The sequence below is a fragment of the Physeter macrocephalus genome, chromosome 8, assembly GCF_002837175.3.
Source record: "Physeter macrocephalus isolate SW-GA chromosome 8, ASM283717v5, whole genome shotgun sequence".
NCBI lineage: Eukaryota > Metazoa > Chordata > Mammalia > Artiodactyla > Physeteridae > Physeter > Physeter macrocephalus.
In genome coordinates this window covers 827,928-855,149 of record NC_041221.1, presented here as the reverse complement: position 1 = coordinate 855,149, position 27,222 = coordinate 827,928, and the positions used below count along the sequence as shown (strand labels likewise).

The 27,222-nt window shown below is 37.1% G+C and overlaps 1 protein-coding gene and 1 long non-coding RNA gene across 10 annotated transcripts in view; one reads left to right on the top strand and one right to left on the bottom strand.

Annotated features, from left to right (window-relative positions):
- GRIK1 (glutamate ionotropic receptor kainate type subunit 1) overlaps positions 1 to 27,222 on the top strand; it is a 424,025-nt gene that overhangs the window by 366,104 nt on the left and 30,699 nt on the right. For 4 of the 9 annotated variants that reach the window (XM_024120212.1, XM_024120215.1, XM_024120210.1 and 1 more), the window contains 5 exons: positions 6,910 to 7,023; positions 8,816 to 9,019; positions 9,782 to 10,005; positions 16,010 to 16,128; positions 20,246 to 20,463. In XM_024120212.1, coding sequence (XP_023975980.1) covers positions 6,910 to 7,023; positions 8,816 to 9,019; positions 9,782 to 10,005; positions 16,010 to 16,128; positions 20,246 to 20,463 — 879 coding nt within the window. Of the gene's footprint in view, positions 1 to 1,799; positions 1,845 to 6,909; positions 7,024 to 8,815; positions 9,020 to 9,781; positions 10,006 to 16,009; positions 16,129 to 20,245; positions 20,464 to 27,222 lie in introns of all 9 variants that reach the window. The other 5 variants (XM_024120211.1, XM_024120208.1, XM_024120213.1 and 2 more) reach the window with 3 other exon arrangements.
- Positions 20,336 to 27,222, bottom strand: part of LOC114486673 (uncharacterized) — a 17,603-nt gene continuing 10,716 nt past the window's right edge. Inside the window, exon 3 of the long non-coding RNA XR_003680774.2 lies at positions 20,336 to 20,397. This is a non-coding gene — a long non-coding RNA (uncharacterized lncRNA). The remainder of the gene's footprint in view (positions 20,398 to 27,222) is intronic.

The following is a 27,222-nucleotide window of genomic DNA, read 5'->3' as shown; positions in this document are numbered from 1 at the left end:
AAAAAATGTACTTTAATGTTGAGTTCTGATTTTAGGCTTATTTAGTTGTAATTCTCAACCTCTCAATGATTTGAGTTCCATTCTTGATACTATTTAGAGCAATGCAAATGTAAGCTATTTAGTTAATAATAATAGTAATAAAATAATTTGTCTCCTCTTTATTACAACAATTTTAGTATTCACAGCTATGCATTGGGATAATTAACACTTATAGTGTGAAGACTTTGCCCTTTAGAACCTTAAAAAAAAAGATTTTGAAGCCCCCAAAACAACTGTCTGAACACCAAAACTCTATAAGCCAACATTTTTTTCACTGTAGGGGACAAAAGCTTAATGTAAAAGAATGGCTTTGGGAACAATCAGTTTTACTTTGTTGAAATATTTCGGTTGATTTTTAAAATGAGATAAGGTTTTTATTTCTGTTTTGTTACTTTTGTTAACTGAGACACATTTTTTTAAGGTCCTAACTATACCTCACCCCCAAATAGCTTAATTAAAATAAACAAAGATTAATTAGGCTGAATGTAAAAGGTGACCACCAGTGCTGAAATGTCCGGGGAAAATAATTAGTTCACAGCTTTGAGAGTTCACACTAGTCATGCAGGTTTCCCCTTTTAAAAATTCCCTCTCTCTGCATCTCCCCTCTTCCTCTCTCCGTCTCTGGCTCTCTGCCTTTCTCTTCCTCTCTCTGTCTCTCCTCTCTCTGTCTCTCTCTCTCTCAGGCTTCTTCACTCTGATGTCCTTGTCTGTTAGGTTAACATGCTCTGACAGAGCACAAGGTATCATCCTAACCTCCATAATGGATGTGGAATTTGGGCTACAGGGAACACAAGGAAAGAAAATAATATTGTTATGGACTAAAAGCTTATAATGGTTTTTTTTAAAGAAAATGTCTGCTTCTCTTTACATGCTTCTCTCTCCCTCTCCACTCCGTTTAATGTACAGAACTGAAGAGGGAAGAAAAGCTGTTAAAGAAACATCTTTTTGGCTCAGATGTGTGATGAAATAGATGAAGCTATTGTTATTCTTTTCCAGCTATTTATACACGTCAATATTATGCACATTCTATTGGTGTTTTTCCAACAAAAGCAAAATCGAATTAGATGAAAGTGTTTTCTCAATTTGTTTCTTTATCTCTTCATTGTTTGCAATAACATTTCTTTATTCAGGTGACTTGTGTTCAATTCCTGAGAAGGCTGATTGAACCTTAAAGCAATGGCAGAAGCCAACCTATCCTTCTCAGGCATCAAGGGAGGAAATGGCCAATCTTTTCATGTCAGCCTTTTGCAGGGTCCACAGGAAAGTTGTTAGAAAAAGCCTATTTTCTCACTTTCACTCAAGTTTCTAATACGCAGAAGCCCCTAATCAAAGAATAAGTCATTAAGTACACCTTCTTCTCACTAAGGAATAATGTGTGTGTGTGTGTGGGGGGGGGGGGTTGATTGACTAATCTGGTTATAGATGCCTTTAGCATGTCTTCTTAAGGAATGATGAAGACCTTTTAACTCTGCAGCATAGATGTGCATATTCAAAAGAACTTTAAGACATTTTTTTGGCATGCAAAAGGAAAAGTGAAAATCAGGTTGCACCACCTAGTAAAAGTAACTTCTGTGGGACCCAGTACTTGGTTCATCTCTTTACTGTACCTATTCTCAGGCTTTATATTGAATTAAGATGCAAGATTCCCAATAATGGGTGGGGAATGTAATGCTGTGAACACTTACACACCATGATACCTTTTGGCTTCCATGCTCCATTTTAATTAAGTGCTATTTTTATTTTTCCCTCTGAAAACCAAGGTTGCTGGCGAAGTGTCTAAACACTTATATAAAGTGTGGAAGAAGGTTTGTACGCGGACAAAAACTGCAGGAAATCTGGGGGTGGGGTGGGAAATACCAAAGGAAAAACCTGCATCCTTCCAGTTTTCCCAGACCAGTAGCTCTCCAATTGCAGTTTAGAGGCGATATTCCATATAAAGAGAGAATGGGGATGACTGAATATGTTGTCTCTCAACAACATTGCCTGTGAATTGAAACAGGCTTGAGATGGATTAAATAGTGATGGATTAAATATTTCCCCCTAGATTATTTTTGTTTCTCCTGGGTAGGATCCGTCCCTGTTAAGACTGAAAGCAGGTAACTGCAACAGAAGCAGACACTGGGCCATTGATATTCTCTCTTTCTCGAATCACTAAATATTTTTCCCTAAGGGGCATAAAAACAATAGATTTGATCCATCAGACTAGTCAGATAGACTAAGGCTCAGAAGGGCTGGGACATCTCCTTCAATGTCACCACCACAAAATATGAGCCATTTGTAGAAATTCCCTTTTCATAAGTACTATCTTTTTTATGCAGTAAAGCAAAATTTGTCAGTGCATATTGTTTTGCAGCTTGTTTTAGAACCCCAGTTTCCAGAGGACAAAAACATTAGAGGTTTTGAAAGGGAAATGAGATTATCTTGTAAATCATAACATCTAGTATCATGTTGTCAAAGAATGTGCACAGATTTATTATAGAAGCAAATGTTAGACATTACAAACATTCAGATCAGGAAAATGTCCCAGTGATATGCAAACATTGTCTTTCATTCTCTCTCTCTCTAAAACCACTTGCTAAACTATTTGTTGATTGACAGATGGACCTTAAATTACTGTGCAACTTGAACAGTTTTGTCAGATTCACTTTCATCTTTTGAATTATCAGTTAAGTCACAGAAAGTGTAAGCAGTTTCTCCCTGTAGTCAAAAACCTTGTCTCTCTTTTGGTAGTACTCAGATGAGCTCCAAAATGTCCTGCTTTTAAGTTTAAAAAAGCACAGGTTTAATAACCTTGTTTCAATCTTCAGTGAATCAGGCTACCAAAGGCACAGGGAAGGCAATCCCGTCTCTTCTCTGCTAATAAGTAGATGAACCTAACTGGCACCCAGAAAGAAGCTTATTACACTAATCCAGCTTGAGACTCCCGGCACTTTATGCAATGTTGAATTAATTCAAACCAAATATCCTAGGGAATGAAATCCAAGCCCTGAAATTTTACTCAGAGAAGGGGAATTTCCTTTATTTGTCACTAAACTGCAATAATCGCCCCCACTCCCCAGGGTTGCACTTCTTGGCTTTCCTCCTTCCCCCATGCCGCTGTGCCTCTTCCTTCCTGCTGACCTATCATTGCCCACTTTGCAAGTTGTATACACTGTGGTGTGCTGTTTTGTGTTATGCCTGCTTATCAACAATTTACAGTAACCTGACTGCTAGCACATGAGACCTATTGAGACCCAGCAAACACATTGGCCTTTCCCTACAAGACTCCATCTTACAAGAGAAAGATTCACCCCCCATTGTCTTCAAATTCCAAAAGCTCTTCTCTGCACTCGGACGTTTTTCAGTAGAGAATAGTCTGCCTGACATTCTTTCCAAAAGACGGATACAGCAGTCTTTACAAAACCCATCACTAAAAATATGTGTTCGTAAAGCTCATGATATACGAAACACATACACCTTTTACTCCCCCTAGATGCTTGATTATTTCACTCCATAATTTTGGATTTTGAGTTTATGTGAATCACATACGAGGTTTGGGAGATAGACATTAGTCACTCTCTTGAGCATCCTTTTGTTGCATTACCTCTTTTAAAAAAAGTTTGCTTAATGGCATTTGGGCACTCATTTTCAAATGCTTCCCTCTGTTGTCTGAGATAATAAACTGCCCCCTCATGCCAGTTTGCAAAGTGAAAGAAGGCAGGGCCAGATAATTTTGCTTTTGAGTGTTCCTGCCCACAAATAATTGGTCCACCGTCCACTACTTCTCACTGGTGAATTGCTGCTGACTGCTTTGCTACAGTTTGGAAACTGAGGTTCTGCTTCCTGGAAGCCCTCCTCCAAGGTCAGAGAACAGGACTGAAATGCTAAACACCCTGGCATCTGGGTAACTGTGTCCCTCCCCCAAGTACACATGAATCATGGGATCTTGCTTTGTCAGAAAGAGACGTTCATTCACGTGTTCATTTACTTCAATTAACAGGTAAAGTTAGTGGACAACTTAGATTTAAAAGACACACACACACGCATGCGCACACGCACAAACACATGCACTCACACACGCGCGCACTCTACTGCTTTGCTGATTAAAAGGTTTGAAAATAGAAGGCTGAGGTCATTCAAACTCTACATGTACTCCAAACTCCAAACTGTCCACTTCCCAGGAATAGCTTGATCGTTACTATATTTTGACACTCTTTTAGTCTAGATTTGAGGAAACTTCTGTTACACAGGTAGTAGGAAAAAATAATCTCTTTTTCTTATTTTGTGGAGGAACATTTACACTAAATGGGACTTTGGGAATCATTTGATTCGAACTACATCAACAATGATATCTGACTTTCCACACTTTTAGTGAGGTTAATAAAAGAAAAAAAGCCAGATGTTAAGCTGTGGGGTGTATCTGTCTACAATTTCAAGCTTGTATTTTAAAAGGGAGTGATGTTTCAAGGCCATTCAACACTGCCATTTGCAAATATTAGTATAGGTCCTTTAAACACTTGACATTAATAGAAATAAGGGTTACAGAGAACACATTTCATTACTTAACAAATTGGCTAAAAACACAGTTATTTTCTCCACCTTTCAATACTTAATTAAATATTAGGTTCCATTCTCCCCAGTGCCTAAGTCAAGCTTTAATTAAAAGCACAGCCAGGGCCCAATTTAAACACAGTCTTCATAGAGTTAGAAGTCAACTGTTCACAACCTAAAGCATAGCTTTGGATGAAAACCAATAGATTCCCAGTTGTGGTAGCCTGAGATACGTTTCCTGGAGGTGAGGGTCCTTGCCCCCAAAAAGTGAGAGTAGGGGTGGAGTTTAGAAGAGAGGAAAGAAAATATTGACCCCCTTTCTTGGGTTTAAAGCCAGACAAAGAAAAGATTCTTTAATCAGCAGACATGTGTTGCGTGCATTCTAAGTGATGAACATCGCACTTGATCCTGGAAAGACTGAATGGTTATTAATGGTGTTATCCTACAGCTTAATCCTACCTCTAATACCCTCTCTCTAGACAGGATGGAATACTTTCAAATGCAAAAACTACCCCAAACCCCCATTTATCTAGACTTGTCTCCTATGTCACCAACCAACTAGCTCTAATTAAGTATAGAAAGAAGACAGTGAAACTGAAATAGTTCACACCGATGTGTGAATGTGTGATACAGTACTTGCAACTTCCTCAAAGAATTTATATTTCTAAAAAGAATACTTGTCAAAAAAAAAAAAGAATACTTGTCAAGCTAAATAAATTTTCAGCTGCTGCATTTAGGCAGTAAATCAAAGTAAATAAATACAAAAGGAAAGAAGCCTAACATTCCCACAGGTAAAATTTTACTTAAATAACAGGAAAGCTCTAATGTCTCCATTTTGCTGGTGAGGAAATTGAGCCACAGCAGGGTTAATTAACTTGCCCATGGTCACATTGCTGGTAAATTGCAAAATTAGAATCTGGACAAGAGTCTATCTGGAAAGCTCATACTCTGTCCAGACAGCCAGTGTCCTCCCATTGGAAGAGTATATTTAGAGATCAAGCATAGGTCCACCCTGTCCATCCCAGAGTATGTCCAAGTGTTGGTGTTCCTAAACTGACCCTGTTTTTCATAGCTCCTTTACTTTATCAGCTTATAAATTTCAAAAAAACTTTCACTAACAATTCCAAGTTCTTTCATAACAGGACAAGCGTAAAGAAATTACTGGGGCAGTCATTCAGATGTCCTTCATTAATGTTTGTGCAGCTCTTATACCAACACTTTCACATGCATCTACTCATTTGATCTTCTCAGCATCCCTATAAAGTATTTTATAGTTAGAGAACAAAAGCTCAGAAAGTTTAGTATCTTGCCCAAGATCACACCGCAACCAGGTTTGCATCCCATCTCACTAGGCTGGCAGTAAATGCCTACAGAAGGCTTCAGACAAAGAGCTCGATTCTCTGAGGCTCTTTTCCTAGGTTGTCCCCGGAGGCAAAACAAATCAATATACTTCTACAGGGTCTGATAACCAAGGAATGACTTTGCCACTGGAGGAAATTTGGGTTATTATTTCTTAAAAGAACAATGGGCTTCACTGACTGCCAATCACAATGATTGGTTCTGTGATAGGTAGATCAATAAGCAATAAAAGTGAATACCTTCGCAAAAGGCATTCATGGTCAAGTGAACAAACAACACAGGTAAACAGATGATAATAACAGAAGAAGGTCCAGAACAGAGGTACAAGGAAGGTATGAACAGAGTACTACTAGTATCCACAAGAGGTACCCCGACCCAGCACTGGCTCCTCCAGTAAAATAGGCCTAGAACTTAGTTTACTGCTCATTCACACTTTTTCTTCCATTTACGTTTCCCTTTTAGATGCCCGATCTCTCCACTATCCATCCTGCCTCCTCCATCCCATTTCTTATAAATTTTAAAGACATTGATGGTAAAACTTTGGTAACACAAGGTTTGTATCAATAAAATGTAAGCTCCACAAGACCAGAAATTTTTATCTCTTTTGTTCACTGCTATGCCCTCCAATGCCTAGAAGAATCCCTGGCATATAAGTAGTTGTTCAACAAATACATATTGGAAGAAAATCCAATACTCATTTAAAAATTCTTAATTTAAAACAGAACATTGAACTTAATAAATTAAAAACAAAAGGACTTCCCCCTACTCCACCCCACATAGCACAAATTTTCTGTTCCATCTACACACTCATTCTTCCATTGTTTTGTTTTCCCACATTTAGTAGCTTCCACTGTGATGCCCTGTTGTCCTCTTCCCAGACTATGAGCTTTTGTGCCTATTCCTGGTGTACCAGGGACCTCTCTTTAGCATAAGTGCCATCACTGACTGCCAGCAGCCTCTGATGTAATGTGTTCTGTGTAGATTGGGATTTGGAACTCCAACAGTGGGCTTAACATGACAGACGGAAACAAAGACAGGTCCAATAATATCACCGATTCACTCGCCAACCGAACGCTCATCGTCACCACAATTCTGGTAAGTTGACTATGTGAAATTCAGGGCATCTTATCCAGACTCTTACTCTAGTCCTTGTAGGATTCCTCAACTATCCTTTTCATGCCAACGACTCTCTCCGTAAATGTCTATGTTTAATTGGGACACTAGGAGCATATGTTTGTGTGTACCTATAATAGATTGAATTATCAGTTTCCAACATTGTTCTGAAGATCTCCTACCTCCAATCCATTCTCATCTCTGTTTTGCTCCACTCTCTAGCCCCACCCAGCTGGTCTCCCTTGCTCTCTGGCTGCTGGTTGGTTTCAACCAAGGGGAGACTAAGACCAGGGAAGTGGAGGAAGAGACCCAAGGAGATTTCTTCCGCTGTTTCTCAACAGTATTGTCAGAACCTCTGTCCTTCACAGCCGTAGCTTCTATCCTGTCAATGATCTGGCTTCCATACGCTAACTGCGCTGGACTTCTGGAACACTCTTTCCTCCCTCTCTGACTCAGCCCTAGCTTCCTAATTATGCTGGTCCCTGAGTGTCTATATCCCACTGCAATTGTCACCACCATCCCTGTTGCCTCCCTTTGTCTTGCTCATTCCTTTGTAAATAGCCCCTTTATTAACTGCTCTTCAAAAGCCCAGGTAAAAGTACCTCCTACTCTGTGTTGGAACCCCTGTCATGCCCCCATCTAGCAACTGTGTACTCACAAGTTGTTCATTCTCCCTCTTTGCTCTATCCTAATCCAAGAAATAAAGGGAGTGGCCACCTCTAAAATCTTCATTTTTGGACCTTCCTGCTTTGATTTAGTCCATAATGTCAGGCCAATTTATTTCTGAAACAGTTAGCTTCAGAGAATTATTCATCCAAAATGAAAACTGTTTTGTTTTTCTGGTGTCTACTTTCTCTGCAACTTTCTCATGGAAATACAGAGTTTTCTACTTCTATCAGTTTGTTTGAGGATAATCCTAAACACAAAGGACAGATCAGTAATGTAGTAACTATTATGATTATATAAAATAAAATACATTTATATTTAGTCAAATGAGAATTAACAAGATTATAGATACGTAGACTTAAGGAAATGTCCATTATTCATAGGATAGGGGATTTATCACATAAGCATATAAACAAAGAATTTACCAGATGTGAGCTCTAAGATGCATTCAAATAAGAAAGTGGAACCGATGATAAAAGAAGACATTGAAATGGCCTTTGAATAAGATATCCTGAATGAAACCAAGAAAAAATATGTAAGTAATAAGGGAATAGTGAAATTGAGATGCAATTTAGCTGAGAAATGAGAAAATTAAAATATTCAGAGTATTTAGTAGACAGGAAGTTTGAAGAACAAGAGAATATATTTGCTGATTTAGATTTCCCTTTTGTAAGTAGGAGAATCTCATAGATAAAAGCCAGGAGGGAGGGTGAGTCTAGCACTAGAAGCTTGGGTGTGAGCACAGCTGGATGCCAGACATCCAGACATCAGATCTTCCCCTGCCTTCTCTGCCAGACCTAAAGTTCAAAAATGATTGTGTCTCTATGACACCATTCACTTACAGATCTGCCCTCAGCAGTGAAGGGGAAAAACTCTCAATCAAAAAGAGAGGAGGGAGAGAAAGAATATATGAAGTGTTCTATATTTGTAGAGGATGTACAAACGATGAGTTTAGCAAAGGCAGAAGGGGAAGTGACTTTCTTTAGTATTCTCAAATCTTAAAAATAATTTTCAAATATTTTATATCTTCTGGCTGTTGATAGAGCTTGTGTAAGTAAATTTTGCGTTTCATTATAACAGGGTTTCATATGTGATTTGTTTCATATAGGAAGAACCCTATGTGATGTACAGGAAATCTGATAAGCCCCTGTATGGAAATGACAGATTTGAAGGATATTGCCTGGATCTATTGAAGGAATTGTCAAACATCCTGGGTTTCATTTATGATGTTAAACTTGTCCCTGATGGCAAATATGGAGCTCAGAATGACCAAGGAGAGTGGAATGGAATGGTCAAAGAACTTATAGATCATGTAAGCAAAACTATATCTCCTACATAGGGGTCTTAAATGTCAAAAAAATGCATAATGAGAAGAAGTAAAAGAAAAGAGAAAAAATGGTTGAGTCAGAGTCAGAAGACATGTTTTATTTAATTATTTTTTGAATCATAAAAATGGCTTGAAAAGTGGGAGAAAATAACCTACTAACGTAGTTTCCCCACTTAGAAGGGCAAGTAAGGAAAAGTTGAGGATAAAAATTTATGGGCCCATCCTTCATACCGAAGAATAAACTTGAATGATTCTTAGATTAGATAAAGAGTTCTGAAGTTTGCAGCTCAGAGCAAAATCTCATCGACTACTTTTATGATCTAGTTGCTCATTTCTTACTTTTCTCACAGGCCCTTTTTTAAAGACATTCTTCTGCAGTTTTTTTCCCCCATTTAGTTCCAGAATATGTGTATATATATATATATATATATATATATATATATATATATATATATATATTGTGTGTGTGTGTGTGTGTGTGTATATAGACATACATATATATATATATATATATGTCGTGTGTGTGTGTGTGTTTCACACTGTCTGGTTTCTCTTTGTTAATGAATACTATTTCATAAACATAACTGTGTAAATCAACTGTTTTTATATTAGAGTCAATCAGCACAGAAGCTTTTTGTGTGAGAAGCATTTGGAGTTGAGAATAGGAATCAGGAGAACCAGGAAAAGCCTAGACATTCACCAGGAAGGTAGACAACTAAGGTGACAAGTTCAAACTTGCTTTTGCAGAGGGCTGATCTGGCGGTGGCTCCTCTTACCATCACTTACGTGCGGGAAAAAGTCATAGACTTCTCCAAACCCTTCATGACCCTGGGCATCAGCATTCTCTACCGCAAGCCCAATGGCACCAATCCAGGGGTCTTCTCCTTCCTCAACCCTCTATCTCCTGACATTTGGATGTATGTGCTCTTAGCCTGTTTAGGAGTCAGTTGTGTACTCTTTGTGATCGCAAGGTAAGTTAGAGAACTACTAAACTTAAAACAGATCTACGTCAGTCTCAGGTTGACCTGTATGCTGTAGAGGTAGACAGAGATCAAGAACTTCAAAGTATTCTTTTAGTTTTGCCTGGTGTTCTACTCTGTCAAGTTCTCCCTCATAAAAGCCACTCTATAAATGAATATCTTCTAATTATTCATAAGGTAATTTTAAAAGATAATAGGAAGACAATTTTATATATTATATTAATTTGATTTTATCAGTACTTAAAGCAATGTAAAATGGTTATTTACCCATTTTTCCCTGATTATATTGCCACAAAAGCAATAGCTTAGCTAATAAATCTAAAATGTTTCAACAGGAAAGAGAAAAATTGTGTCCAGATTCTTGATCCCTGGAATATTTGCAAATATTAAGCAAAATAGAAAAAAGTTAGCTAGGAATTGTTGTAGCAAATAAGAAGCACTGTATTAAACAAGATTTTGAAATCCTCAGGAATAAAAACAAATACTTTGAAAATTTTATAAAATTTATTTTTAAAAAAATTAGACAGTTAACAAGATAATTCTGGAAACAACAATAAAAAGAAAGATTAGTTATATATCCAGTCTGGAGGTATGAAATCTTTATGCTACCCTGATGATTCAGTTTAGATTTTATTTTCTGAGATAACCCTACATTTAACCATTCTGCTGTACACAGTTTTTCAAAGGATTGTTATACGATTCAGTAGATCATATTTTCTAAATACCTTTGATACTGAATTGGAAACACAGCTGCTTTATCTTTCTGTTGCCTTAGACAGTTGATATCCCTAGACAAACCCTGTAAAAAAAATAATTGCTTTGTTATGTCCTCTACTCATTTTCAATCTTTTTCATCCTTCAACAAAACTCAGTGAACTTTTTCTCTAATCAATTTTTGTTTTCCCTCCAGGAATTTCTAAGAGAAATCTTTCTTCATGCTAGTTCTTTGTCATTGTTCACTGTATGGTTTTGATTAATGCCAGGTAACTCTTTCCCTGGAATAATTATAAAGAAAGCTGGGAAAAATAACCTAGTTTGGAAAGGTCTTACAGATCCATAAAGCAGACACAGTAAAAGCAAATAAATGTGTGCTCTCACGTGTGGGTGAGTCACATATGTTCAATATGAAATGAATGTTTCGAAGTTCTCTATACTTCATGAAGTGTACCATTACCAAATCCTAGACTGTTTTCCAAATTTTGTTCACATTATTTAAATTATTATTTAAATTACTGTTAAATAATGACCAAAGCTTTCTTTCCATGTGTCTTACCTCAGAAAATAGTATATTGTCAGTATGTAGAGTGATACTATCCTTTGATACATTAATACTCAATCAGTGGTTCTCAACTAGGAGAGATTTTATCCTCCAGGGAACATTTGGCAATGTCTGGAAATAGCTTTTGATTGTTACAACTGAGGGCGGAGGATGCTACTGGTATATAGTAGGTAGAGTCCAGGGATGTAGCTAAACATCCTACAGTGTGCAGGACAGCCCTCCCCCTACAACAAAGAATTATCCCAAAATGTCAATAGCATCAAGTTTGAATAACCATGCTCTAAATAATTAAAGATGATAGTGCTTTGAGTATCAGATTTTCAAAGATGAATCACTCACCTTTGGAGGGGCATTTCTCATAAGTGAAATGAATACTGCCCTAGAATGGCCATTGAATAAATGACCACCCTAAAGTGACGTACTCTCTAACAATAAATTAGAAATCTTGTGTTGGCTTGTTGTTCCATTCCTCTATTCAGGGCCCACACCTGCTGGGTGATTCTAGGGCTAGTAGAGCAATCCAAGCAGCAGAGGACAACAGAGAAGTGAGTTTCCATATTCCCCAGCTCACTGCTTTGTCTAAGCCGTGATGCTAATGAGTAGAATAGGCAGGACAATGTTGATGAGCAAGTAATTACATTATTTATCACCCTGACTTGACCAAAATCAGTGAAAGAGAAAACCATGTCCACAGCAACCAGAAATTCACACAAGCATACAGGTTGAAAGTACTCTTTTACATTTGACACCAAGTGTGCCTTTAAATGGCCTTATTTTTACCACCAGAATATGTCAAAATAATGTAGCATTCAGTAGTTTTCCCCTCCTCATTTTGTCTATTCCTCTATAAGCTCCTGATGAGCCAGAGCCCTACATTTTCTAACTTCATTCTGTTTCAGTTAAGAAAGCAGCCCCCTGGGCTTCCCTGGTGGCGCAGTGGTTGAGAGTCCGCCTGCCGATGCAGGGGACACGGGTTCGTGCCCCGGTGCGGGAAGATCCCACATGCCGCGGAGCGGCTGGGCCCGTGAGCCGTGGCCGCTGAGCCTGCGCGTCCGGAGCCTGTGCTCCGCTACGGGAGAGGCCACGACAGTGAGAGGCCCGCGTACCGCAAAAAAAAAAAAAAAAAAAAAAAAAAAAAGCAGCCTCCTTTCTCCCTTAGTCAATACTATCCACTCAACATTCCTACTCACCAAGTATCATTTATAAACCAGCTCTTCTTTATTTAGCTTATTCTCCTTGTCACTCCCTTCTCACTGTCTTTCCTCTCACTCTGGGTCTTGGGGAAGTGGAGGTGTCATACATCAAATGCAAACTTGCAAACAGCATGGAGGTAAAACATAGAAAATATAAAAATATAAAAAATAACTCCCTGCAGTGCACATGTACTATCATGGGGATTGTACTGTCAGCTACATTCAGCTTCTCCACACCCTTGAATCCATTCCTGCCTCTACGTCATAAAGCCACTAAATATATTTTGGAGGTGATTCCCAAAGGCAAAATCCTGATTGAATAAATGTACCAATGCACTTTTACTTCCCACCATCATAGCTTGAACTTGGTCACTCTGCATCAATAAGCTAATACGTAAAATGACTTTCTGTTACCACCTTAGTGGTTTGCATTCAAAGTTAGTGAAATAGAAATGAAAAACAGCTAACCTCCTAATCATCTTTAGCTCTAGAGAGGCTTTTGAATTTGCTTTTTGAAATATACGCTTTCTTGTCTTTTTAAAGGGGAAAAATAAAGCCCATCACTGCATTTAGGCTAATGCTCTCACTAGACAGAGACTTACAAACCATTTGCTGAAGTGAATTGAATTTATAAAGTTAGACAAACTAAGGAAAGCCATATAAATTTTTTAGTTACTACGACTTGTTACAAATGTGCATGTCAGTGTTTCCGTTTTGTGGTTGACATTTTTTTATATTACTTTTTGTAAAGTATTTAATCTCAAGGAATTATAACCATCATGAACACACAATTTAGATAGACCAAATATCCAAATATAATATCTGATTACATCTTATAATTTATGCTCGTCTTCTTAAAATGAACATTTTTTAAGTTGGCTTCTGGCAAAGAAAAATCAAGAAAACCTTTGACTATAACTCTACAGGTATAATACAAACCCAACAGTTATGCTACAAGATCGAATAGAGCTTCCTCCATTAAAAGATGAATAGCTCTCCCTCTTCTTGATACAGCCTAATATCTATTCTCAGCCATAAAAAGAATCTCTTAATTAGAAATCTTCAGTATGACCAACATTTTATATCTTCCATTCAAGTAAAAGCCTGGCATATATAAACATAAAACCGAAACGAACCTCTGTATTTCAATATAATGCTACTCTTCTATGTGCAAATTTTAACATAAATTCTAAGCACATTTGTCCCTTTCTCTGTCATTTCACTAAAAATCAGTATCAGTTGAAGATAGCAGCTTCAGAATATCATTGGTGTGGGTCATGTATTAATCTTTCTCCCAGACTTCCTGGTGCTGACATTACTGTCACACTAGCTATCGTTAGGCAGGCGTTAGGAATTTCAAGCTGAAATATCTACATCCAGTAGGCAACAGGTAGGTCTATTGTATTATGAAAAGTCAGTGTCTTACAACACAGCATCAGATCACTACTTAATATTCCTCAGTCCACACACTCCCCAAGTCACTCAGAATCCCGGAGAGAAAGAATCTAAAATATCTCTGCAGAGCAGGCAGAATCACATTGCTGTTTAGACAGTTTTCTTTTCTGCCATAGAAAATTAGATTAATTGTTCACTTAGAACTGCAAAGTATGAAATACTGAAAAAAGACCAAGTTAGATGAGGCATTCCAAAGAGAAAAATGGTGATCTCATTCATCAGAGTACATACAGGGGAGAAATGTCAGAATATCAGGGGACTGGTGGTTGCCAGGTTTTATGATCTGTGTAGAAAAACTCCTTCTTTTGAATGCATAATCTGCCTAATTTATTGCACTTAATATTTTTAAATTATTGTACAAGTGACGATGATATTGTTTAAGTAATGGCATCTTTACTCTGTGTACTGCTTCAATTAGTAGGTTCATTAATATTGGTATTCAGTTCTTCAGCTCAGCAAACTACTATGGTTATAAGAGAGTATAAATTCAAAACTTAATTATATTGTTGAAACAGTAATTAAAATGTATTGGCATGGCATTGTCAATTAAAGCTATATTCATAAGCTTCACAGGACCTGCACTGTGTGTCCTGCAGCCGTGGAGAAGGTGCAGTAATGATTCAGATGCCGTTACTGGGGGATAAACTACGAGGCTGTTATCCCGGTCTCCCTAAGACTTGATGAGGAGATGCTGTATACTTTTCAGAAGGTGTCTGGGGGTTTAGTGAATTGTTTTTCATTAAGAGGAACTGTCTGCCCAGTTCCTTGTGCATGATTCACTGTGTGCCCTGCTTTTCGCTTTAGATAATGTATTCACTTTAATACCAGCTCTCCCCAAGGGTCAGCAACCTGCTATTGCTTACTGCTGAAACCTTATGGCTGGAGAGCATTCCACATGTTCTCATTGGCTTTATGGTGTTTTAACATTACTCCTGCTTGCATTAAAAGACCCAATGGCAAACTGCAACACTTCCAGTGCTAAGGACTACTGCATTTAATCATTTCCAGATCACTTTGCAGAGCACCTGCTAATGTCTTTTTGGAAAAATAAGTGCCCCTTGGAAAGATAGTCCTAAAAAGTAACCACAGAGCAGGGAGCTCCTTGGGCTGTAGAGGTCAGACAGATGTTTAGAAAACAGAGGAAGAACCAAAACTCTTCAGTTCCTCAAATTTTTATTTGAACACACCCTAGAGATACCTGGATTCCCTCTTCTTTAAAAATAAGGAAACTGAAGCCAGTGAGCTTAAGTTACTTATTCAAGGTTGACTTCCTAACTAACGAGGGATGGTGATCAGGTGACCACAATTCATAGTTCTAGAAACAATTCAAAATGAATCTAGAGGAGTGTCTGAACCTAAAACTCTCCATTGAGACATGCTGTGTCCTTAACACTAATGAACCCCTGTGCCTGGGCCAGGATACTTCTAAGTTTGAACTTTAACTCTTCATTTAAGGATTGTGATTTTTTATCTCCATATACAATCATAAAACCATTCATACATCCCAATCCAGACATTCTTTTTTGTTTATTAATTGTTTCAGACTTGCAGCTCCTTTGATGCATTATGAAATCACTAGACTACATAGACTCCTTTAAACTTCTATCCATAGATACCACTTGAAGTCCAGTCACCCCTCTTTTTTGTGCCTTCCACAGCACCTAGCAACACAGAATCTTGATACTGTAGCTGGTATGCAACAGTGTGTGTGTCACTGTCATTGCTACTTTGTGGGGTAAATACTCGGGATGAGTGAACCTCTCTTTAACAGTCCATCTAGTTGTTCAGTAAAATGGAAATGAGTGAAAACTCAGAACAATTTAGTAGACATAGATCTGAGGAGTACAGTTCCAGACAACCAATGGGCTTTGCCTACAACTCAGAAGTCTGGTAAATATAATGCCTAAAGCCTCCCTTGCACTTTGCCCACCAAAGCTGTAAGTTTATGAATATGGCCTACTGTTTGGTTGGATGCATCCATCATTAGCTGTTGGGTGTTCAGCGGGTTTTCACTGGTGCCACATATATTTATCTCATGTTTACAGACTGTTTCTGTTAACTACCACAGGTTTACACCCTACGAGTGGTATAACCCCCACCCATGCAATCCTGACTCAGACGTGGTGGAAAACAATTTTACTTTACTAAATAGTTTCTGGTTTGGAGTTGGAGCTCTCATGCAACAAGGTACAAGGTTGCGTATCTTTGTCACACACATCCCACAGTCTGCTGACAGGCTTTCATGCTGGTAAATTCCACCAAGGAGATAGAGGGTAGGCTAAAAACTCAGGAATCTCAGAAATCAAAAAGATAGAACCCAGCTTCCTAGACAGTTCTAAAAATTTTTAAAAAGACAAAAATATGAGAGAAATGAAACTCCTTTGCTATATATCTAAAATAAGACTTATTATCAAGCAATGAACACAAATTTTCCTAGAGAGAAGGAAGGGATAAATTACCTTAGAAACTGTTTACAAATTGGCATAGATGGAGATATCAGTCTTTTCCTAACTTCACAAGTTAGAGGTTGAAAAGGATTAAAGTTTGAATCCTTTGAAAATTAGGTTGACTTACATTCTTCCAATAGCTCACAGTACCTAAAACTGTCACCTAATTACCACTCTGACAGACCCTACTGGGATTCATCTTAGCTTCCCAGTAACTTTTTACTCTCTCCTTCAGTTGGTAACCATAGCAACAGTAAACTGGAGAAGTTGGGGGAAATGAAATTCAAACCACAGAAATGTAATATATTTTATATATTTTCTATAATTCGGAAGATTTTGATTCTGGTGGGGAGGGAGGAGTGAGTTGTTTTAACCTTTGAAAGAAATCAACTCTTTTGTGGATTTTCCTCAGCTTTGATTCCAGACGTATGGTCTAGAAAACCCTTCTCAAGATAAATGCATTAATTTAAGAAAATCATACGTCACAGATGCTGTTGTGTTTGGAATATCTGCTCATTTGACAACAAGCTGCAAAATAAATTGGCAAAGGAAATTTCAACTAGGATATATATTAAAGATGTTTGTTACTTAGGTGTGAACCCTAAGGCTTTTCATGAGGGAGTTGTTATCATCTACTCGAAATGTATATAGTCTGTCTCTAAAAATTCCAGAGAGAGAGAGCAAGGGTTTCTAGTGTGGAAATACAAAATAATTGAGGAAAGTGAGTAAAACCTCTCATCACGCGATTAAGTGTAGTTTATTCAGGCACTGTCAAATAGGTGTAGACACAGCACCTGATTTACTAGAAATCACTTGCATGAGTTTAGAGCATAGCACAGAACTATAAATCCTGCAGGAAAACTCATTAGACGACATACACCGCTTTACCACTGCATTTAGTTTTTAAGGTATTTATCTTGTGAACAATTACTTTCAAAGAGTGAAAGAGACTCCCCTCCTTCCCTATAGCTTGCCTTCCTGTGCCATTAGAATAGAAAAATATAGACTTGGGTTTCATAGAGCACACAGCAAGTCTGTGCATGTACATATGACTGTGACTGCCTTCTGTCATATGAGTGTACCCACCCCTAAAATTTCTCTTTTATATTCTACCTGTTTGGAGTTTCCCATCATCCACAGCAAACCGTGGGATGCAGTGTCTGCTAGTTACCACTACCTTGGGTACGTGACAGTCAACCCCAACCAGACTCTGCTTGTTTTTCAAGAAGTTTAAAATATTTGTCAGGTGAAACAAATATTGCAATGTAAAAATTTGCGGTACTGGTGACTGTTAGTGCATTTGTCTTTAGCATGTGGCATTGGACCAGGTAGCTAACTTATGTATTGACTGTTGTGCTCTTGTTAGCAGAAGCTTATCACTGTACTCAGTTGGAAAGCATTTTGTTTAATTTCTTTTTTAATGTGATGATCAGGCTTTCTCTTTTCTACAGAGCGTGAGCAAAGTCTGGATCAGGATTGGCTGTCATGTCTGCCATAAAAGGCAGTAAAGAGACTTCAGCAAGTATTGTCTCTCATCCCAAATATTTTCTAATGATGTTTTATTCTACTTTTATTACTTTCATAACTTCATACTCTCGAGTTCTGAACTTAGAAAAATCACCTCTACTTGAGCTAAGTCATTTCGAAGTATGTAAATTAATGTTGAGAGTCATGAAAGTCACAAAATTGTGTGAAATTTTTTAAAAAGATGAAATGCTGAGAAATATAACTCATACCATCTACCAAGGGTTTGAAATGTAACCTGAGTAGGTTTCTACAAATTATTTTTAAGTTCCAAGACCACTTCATCCAAAAATATAAATATGTATTAGTTTAAAGTGTGATAGATGTGAATTTATCATTACATGTCAACAGCTGGTTATCCGTCTGTCCAGTTTTACTGCCATATAATACATAATTATACAAATAATAAATTAAAATCTGATCTTTTCACAAATGCAACCAAATAAAATAAGGATAAATTTACAACAGAAAATCTATACCTATAAGCTAAGAAAATATATCTGCTAACTATATTACCTATTTCCCATGGCTATTTTATGAAATAAATGGTATTTTAATGATAGCCGACAAAAAATCTAAAATAATATCACACTGCCACAAGGCTGCTAGATCAATGAAGTACAAAGATATGAAACAAACTTGGACATTAAAAACACACACACACACACACACAAACACACACACACACAGGGATATAAATCCCATTAAACTGAAAGATTAAAACAAGGAGCAACAAACTATTCTACTAAATTCTTAGAGGCAATTTAATGAAAACTGTTATAAATCTGAGTATTATTACACACCCAAATTCAAACAAACAAACAAAAGAAGGAAATAAAAACCACAATGAAACCATTAACCTCATTAAAAGACAATAAAGCACAAAGATACCTAATAGCTTTAGAAGAATACATTAATTCAAAGTCAAGAAACTCTGCCAACCTTTATCTGCTTACCATGAGCTGGCTTTGATAGCATGAGCAATATTTGTATCTGTTTATAGATTAAACTTGAGCATCAACTCATGTATCTGTAGATTCGTAAACTCCAATTTCCCTTTCTATCTTAAGCCATTAATTACAAAACTTCAAAACACCTAATCAGAATTGTGAAAGACTCCTTTAAAACAGGTAGTTTACCTGCTGAACTTCATACTCTGGATTTTTTAACTTAGGGTTTTTCCCTTTCACTTTTTAACTGGTCCCATAAACTCGATCATTCCTTCGACTTCACGGAGGAAATGCTAAGTACACAACCAATGGTGAATTTCAAGCAAGGAGATTAACCAAAAATCCATCCATGAATTGATAAAATTGGGGTAAGTGCTGCATATACCCTTCTGCCCCTTTTGATTCTACTGTTGGACTTATGGCCTTCCATAAGTTTGATCAAAAGTTTTGAGCTAGAGAGTTTTCACAGATGTTTGTCCTTTGTGTGGGTAAACTTCACACATGTACCCTTTCTTTAAGAGAGAAAGGTTTTTTTGGTAAATACATTAAATGCCTCTATATTACCTTTTTCACAAATAATCAGGAATCATCTGATAACATCTAAAATGTATGTTCTTACCAGAAAAGGCCCCTTTCCACCTGCAAAACAGCCAGTCTTTGAAGTACAATTAAAAAATAGTACTTTATTTGAGGACAAAATTGTGCCTTTTCAGTGAATATATTATTTTCAGTTAAATAAGAATCTACTTTAAAAAAATAATTTTGACTTCAAAAGTACCATAAAACAATAAAAAATGATCCATCTAATGTCAAATATGGCTGCATCCAATTTCATTTGATTTGTAAAACTCCAGTGTTTTATTAAAGTACATGTGATAAATGACATGATATGTTAATCTTTTGAAAGTCTCTCCCATTCTTTAAGATTAAATAAAAATAAGTTAGCATTTCAAAGCTTTCACAGTTGTACAACCTAGAACATTTTATTTCACACAATAAGATGCATGTCAGACAGTAAGAAAAGGCCAGCAGTCTGGGATTGACTTTTCAGCAGAAACAAGCAAACAAACTCAAATCTAAGCAACTAAACTATCTATAAATTTTAAACATAGAATATCTTGGGATTAAAACCATTTAATACCTTCAAATATCAAGAAATCACATTTTAAACAGCAGCATTGATAAATGATAAAAGATCATTTGGATTTTGCTTCATTTTCTAAAAAAATGCATCTACTCACCTACACACAAGAGAGTAAAACCTTGATAGATTTATAGTTTTGTGTCACAAAAGTGCATTATCTCTCCAGGCTAGTGTCAAATCATGGATCTTCTCTTTTCTCCTAACTGTTTAACTCTCTTACTCTGACGATACCATCACAGGATCAGAGTTGATGCCCAAAGCTCTATCAACCAGAATAGTTGGAGGGATATGGTGGTTTTTCACGCTAATCATCATTTCATCCTACACTGCCAATCTGGCTGCCTTCTTGACAGTAGAGCGAATGGAATCCCCCATTGATTCAGCAGATGACCTGGCAAAACAAACCAAGATAGAATATGGGGCAGTCAGAGATGGATCAACAATGACCTTCTTCAAGGTAAGGAACTGACAATATATTCTCAATGGTTATCTCATACTGAGGGGAGGAGGTTGTGGAATGAGAGTCTGTCCAAAAAAGCCAAAAAAATGTTAGGCAACATTTTTATAAAATAAAATGTCTAATGACAAAATCTGATTACAAGGGACCTAGGTACCCTCAGCTGTCACATAAAACAATTTCTTCAGTGCCCATCTAGGTATCATTCCCTCTATCCCCAATTGAGTACACTCAGATCCACAGGTCAGTATCTTCAATATCTTTTCTTGTCTTTATACCCATTAATTAATCACTTGTGTTTAGAAGCTGCAAAAGTAAAGATTACTTAACCTGAAATTATGACAATCAGAATGCTTGAATATCTTTGTTTTGTTCTTCCTGTTCTGTACTGGGTGAGACAGGAGCAGATGACAAGTAAATGTGTTGATACTGGCATTTATTTGGAAAATTAAAACCAAAAATATCCCAGGGGACTCCAGTCTAATGTTGCATTTGCACCCATGGTGACAGTGCTCCCAGCGCAGACTGAAGCCTTCCGATAGCCTGGAGCGTCTCCCGAGGCACCAAAGGAGAGTTAAGTTAGAATCGATATGGTTTTAGTGTCTAGTGCATTTTGTTGTTCAAGTCTTTTTAATTACTTACCCAGAGTGATGAAACTGATTTCCACTTTGCTTACGGAATAAGATGCAGTACTTTTATTATCAAATCTCAGATACTATATCTCCCATGGGGGAAAAATGGATTTTAATAGATCCAGGGACCTTTAGAGATGACAAAAAACCTTAGAGATCAGAAAGTTCAGCCCTTCACCTTACTCATGAAGAGAACAAAACCCACAGAAGCTAAATTATTTGCTCAAAATCACACACTTGGTTATGACACAGCCAGGCTAGAACCTTTTTGTAAGAGGTACTTGTGCACGTGAAAAAAAGGAAAACAGCAACTGTAACCAAAATAAACTCTAAAAACACCTTTGTCAACGTTTCACATCCAGATTACTGAAAATGAAGTTGTCACCCAAGGTTTGAGAGGACTACTTTGACTTGTGAAGAATATTAATTTAGAGACAAAAAACTAAGGGTAAAAAAAAAAGGAACACTTCTTTGTATAACAGTATTAGTTCACCAAAATATGTATTACTTATGCAGTAAATGCAGTTTAACATTAACAATAATAATAAATAAACAAATAAAAACTTACTTGTTTTAGGAGTAAACTATACCCAGAGGTTTATAAAAAAGAGTAATGTAAAAAGTTAGGATTTTTCTTTTCCTCTATGTTAAAAAAAAAGATGATTTTTAAACTTTTTTTTATTTTAAGAAATATGACATTGATTTAATGAAGGTATAAAGTGTGGTGATTGTTTCTTCTTTGGACAAGTGTTGTTTTCAGGACAAATGACATTAAATGTATGGCTTTCCAACTTTCTGAAAGCTTGAATTTTCCTAAAATCAGTACTGCAAAGAAACACGTTACACCCAGCTAGTAATTCATCACAACACTTGTCAGAAACCAGGAAAATTACCTGCAAGGCATGTAGGACAGTGAGACACTGCCAAAGTAGAACTGAGTATGTTTGAAAACAATATCTGAAATGATTTACCTTTTTCACCAGTATCAAAAGGTTTTAAAGTATTGGGAAATGGGCGAGTAGAGGTAGAGAAGATTCTACTACTACTAAGATGCACATTATAAATATAAAAGAGGGAGAGGCTACCCTTTGAAAAAGCCATAGATCTGACTTCGCCACTGTGCAAACAGTCAGTGTATTCACAAAGTATCCTTTAATCTCATTTTGATTTGTCTCTGTTCACATACCTTTGAATATAAAGGGTGCTGGTTCCCACATTCCCTGGCACAACACTAGAGTGACCACATTAAGGTGTGCTTAATTGCATTTCCCTGAAATAATTCTATGCTAATCTCACAACTGTACTAGCTCATAACTGCACACTCTGTTCCTAAATGCTTTACATATATTATTTCATTTTATCCTTATAAAGGCCAACTGAGATAAGAGCTAATATTATCCCCATTGTATGATGAGGAAAATGAGGTATAGCTCAGTTAAATAACTTGCCACAAATTTATAAAGCTACTGATGGAAGAGTCAGGGTTCAGACAAACTTCAGGGAGTTCTAGAAGGTAAGCTCCTTGAGGGTAGACAACTGGTCTCTTTTCTTTGTCATTATATCCTCAGAATCTAAAACAGTACCTGGCACATAGTAGGTACATAGTAGGGATAGTAGACACTCAGAAAATATGTTTTTAATAAATGAACAAATACACTAGTGAAATCTAAGAGAGATGGATTCTATCAGAGGAGGAAAAGAGAGAAGGAGGAAAGGAGGGAGGTGAGGAGGTATCTTTGTTCAGGCTGCTGTAATGAAATACCACAGACTGGGTACTTTATAAATAACAGAAATTTATTTCTCACAGTTCTGGAGGCGGGAAGTCAAGATCATGGTTGAATGAGGGCTCTCTTCTCGGTTGCAGATTTTATGCTGTGTCCTCACATGGTGGAAGGGGCATGGGTCTCTCAGGACCCTCTTTTATAAGGGCACTAATCTCATTCATAAGAGCTCCATTCTCATGACTTAAACACCTCCCCGATGCCTCACCTCTTCATACCATCATTTTTGAGGGTCAGGATTTCAGCATATGAATCTGGGGGAACACATTCAGACCATAGCAGGAAGGCTACATAGAGATCCACAGAGGAAGAGACACTGTCCTATGTTCCTCAATTTACAAGTTATCTTGTAGCCTAGCAACAAGAAGGAATTTATTTGCAAAAAAAGAACAAGGACTAAATCCAATTTAGTTTTCCCCTTGAGGGAGGCAAGCTGTCAGAAAGCTTCAGAGGGATACACACTCAGCATTTTTAAGCTGGATTATTCTGCAAGGGAAAGAAATGCTCCAGCCTTTTTGCTCTCAAGGTAGTTCTACCCTGTCACTGAGTGACAGCAGTTAAGGTCACAAGGACTCAGTTTTGACCTGGCTCTACATTAATGTATCACTGCCATTGAGGCTTCCCTCCCTCCTTTCCTCTCTTAATCAAAGACAGTATCCTCTCTTAAGCTGTTGAATCAATAAGGAAAGCTGCCTTTGCCTGGTCTAACCTAGCACATTCTGATCTACTATTGGGGCATAAGCCTTGCTCACATGGGCCCCATCTGCATCCAATCACAAGGAAACTTCTAATAAGAAGCATTTTTTCATCACACAGTGTGACTAAAGTGCTTTTGTCCCCCCAGTACCCCAAAAATATCCCTTTGGCACATCCAAATGGTGAACCTGTCTCTTTGCTCTCAAGATGATTCTAAGTTGTTTTACAACTGAAGAATAGGCAGTCGCAAGGAGGAAAGGACTATGGAAGTTACCAGAATCCATAAACAAACAAAATACACTAACCCCTCATACGTGGTCTCTTGGTCACAATCGAGGGATGTTTTTAGGAAAGCTCTGCTTGAAAAGTGTGACGAGAAGTTGCTCACTAAATCTTCCATCCAAAGCCATTGACTTTTTTTTTCTAGACTTTGTTATTCTTGCAGAGAACAAGACCTTAGATTTCAGATTGGGATATTTGATTTTCAACATGAAAAAAAAGTTGTTGTTTTTTTTTAAATAGCTCAGGTGAGGTTTCACTATCCATCATCTGAATTCAGGCAAGGCTGAGGGAATAAATTGACATTTATTAAGCAACTGCTGGGTCAAGGTACTACATGTCTGAGACAAGGGAAGCTGAAACAGTTTTCCTTCATTGAGTCATTTGTATGTAGAACAACCACAGTGATCACCAGGGACTGTATTTACACAAAGAACTGGGATTAAATCATAAATTCAATTACACATACATTCACAAAGCTTTACAGATGGACACCTCAAGATCCTGGCTGGTGCTCATGAAGAAAAGAACAATTTTAAGTTTTGTGGCCAAGGGCACTTATTTAATGATGCTTATTAAACATTACACTTCCTCAAGGTCATCTGCACCCTGAGTCTTAAAGACTTAAGTACTATGGATGATATAATGCCTATTTGGTGAAAGGGTGTCATTCACCAGTAGACCAATTACCCGGTCAAAGTTAAAGAGAGGCAGAGTGTTTCATCAACTGTCCAAGGACTGTCGAAGATATTTTAGGAGATCCTCCAAATATCAGGCGGCCATTTATTTGTCCTTGGCTAACAATTTTAAATAGAATCTTTTTATAAATCAGTATACCAATAATTCAGAACTTCAATAGACTTCATTTAAGAGAATTTTTAACAAACTCCCTTTGATTTTCTACTCAGGATAATTCTAATTAATAATATGATATTAATTATATTGGTTTTTCATCTCTCTGCTGCTGAATTGCTTGGTCCTTTCAATTGTTTCAAAATCTTAAATGATAAAGGCTTTTCCTGCCCTCCCCACTGTCTGAGACCACCCTCAGCATCTTAAGAGATACAAAGAGTAGTCAGTTCACAGTCAAGCTCTGTGGACACAACTTGGGAACAGATTTCCTGAGGCCATTTCCTCTTTTATACCCAAGAACATTGACAACAATGGTATCCAACTACAACTTTTGCTTTTAATAGGGGACACTAAGGCACTGATTTTCTCCACGTCTCATAAAAAGTAGGACATGTGCAAAAATTGTTTTTTCTCCTTGTAATTCTATTAATTACCCTTATGGATAGATGGAATAGCCCAAACTTTGGTTTCACAGTGACACTTTATCAACTCATTTTCTTTTTCCCAGATGAAGAAAGGATTATCATGTAAAAGCTTAAAAACCATTTGAGGCCTGAAAAAAGAGATTTCTCAATGTCTCTTGCAAACCATCATCCAAGCGAAATAATGGTTTTGTTTCATTGTTCAGAGATTAGGGATACCAGCCAGTCTTCTCAGGAATTATAACTATAATAAAATGCTGTGATATAAATTAAAACTTACAGTAAAGTTTTGTTCTAGAACCTGGGTTCAAATCCTGACATTACTGCTTATTAGCTATGTAGACCTTTGTAAGTTATTTAAACCTTTTGTACCTTGATTCTCCTGTCTGTAAACTGAGGATAATATCTAGCTCAAAATATTATTTTAAGAAATAAATAACTTAATAGAGGTAGTGTGCTTATAATACTATTTGGCAAATTGGAACAATAAAAATGTTAAATACAAAAGGGAAAAATGTTAAATATTATTATAATTCTTACCAAAAACATCATCACCATTAACATCCAACCCTTACTCTTAGCTATTAGTCCTACCTTTTTCAACTTTCTGAATTAAAAAAAAAAAAAAAACACTCTAGTTTGGTCTTTGCTCAGCTTCCTTACTGATCCTGGGAGGTGTGCCCTCTGCTACTGGACAGAAAAGTCCAGAGAGAGTGCCAGTGCCCAAAATCTCAAAGACTTTCAGAGGCCAAGTCAGACAAAGACCTCAGTCCTTGGAAGCTTTGCTGAGCACATACAGGAATTAGCAGAAGAACCACTTCCATATGGTAGATAAGCAACAGATGGTGAGGCTGCCCTCAGAATTCAGCTGAGAAGCAGAATAAGGCAGTTCAACTCAGTTCAGTTTAATTTATATTTTTTCCAGGATCTCCAATTTGACCAGTTTTTGAGGCTGGCACTGTAAGAGATAGGAAAGGGAAGATATAAAATTTTTCAAGGCTTGAAGACCTGAATAGCAATAAAGAAACAAGATGCACACAGACCTGTTAAATACAATTCAACATGTGATTAAGTAGCATGCCTTGTGCAGACAGGAAATGGTGTGAACATCAGAAGTCCCTGTGAGCCAGAATGGTAGAAAATACTCATGTAAGAAATGCTTCTCAATAGAAGCTTGCCCTCTAAAAAATCACTATCCTCTCAGACCCAAGTCAGGGGATTACACAGATTAGATCATGATTCAGTCTAAAACGACTTGAATAAAATAGGTTTAAAAAAATCATAACAGACTTGTCATTACTGGCTTTCATGGTCTGGGGACTTTGGACCAGCTGTGGGAATGGACTCTCTAACCTTCATAACCTCCTTCCAGAGAGTGGTTAGGTGCTATCATTAGCCCAAAAGACATTTCAAGAAAGTTACTGAGCACTGCACCAGTGGATGTGAAGCAATGAGCCATTATGGGGAGACAAGTTTCAGACAAAAATAGTCATATAATGAAGCACAAAATGAAAGACATTTCACAAACTTCTCTGTATAGGAAGGCACTCTTCACATAAGAGCTGTTAGCTGATGTTTGAAAGATCTAGCTAATTTTACTTTCAGTGTACAAAATGTTAAGTCCCTATAGTTTAAAAATGTATTTGTTTAGGGAGAAATCCATGAAGTCAATTAAAGTTAACCTTTTTCAAAGCCTGTTATATTGCCTGTAATGGACCAATCTTTAGACAGGAGAAAAACATGAAAAATGTTTTAGCAAAGGTGTTTAAATCCCGCTGAGGGAATTTTTTAAAAAGGGAACACATGAATTTATAGCCTAGGAAATTCCGCAAATGTCATAACTTTCTATCAATTCAAGATAAGAGCAAAATCAACTGCAATGATCATATTATATACATTTGAAAGACACAGGCCCCTCACTATAGTATAAATGCTTTCATCTGAGAGTCTTCCTTCAAAGTGATTTTTGTAAATTAAATCATATTTTTTTAAATCCATGAGAATTTTTTTTAACATCTTTATTGGAGTATAATTGCTTTACAATGGTGTGTTAGTTTCTGCTGTATAACAAAGTGAATCAGCTATACGTATACACAT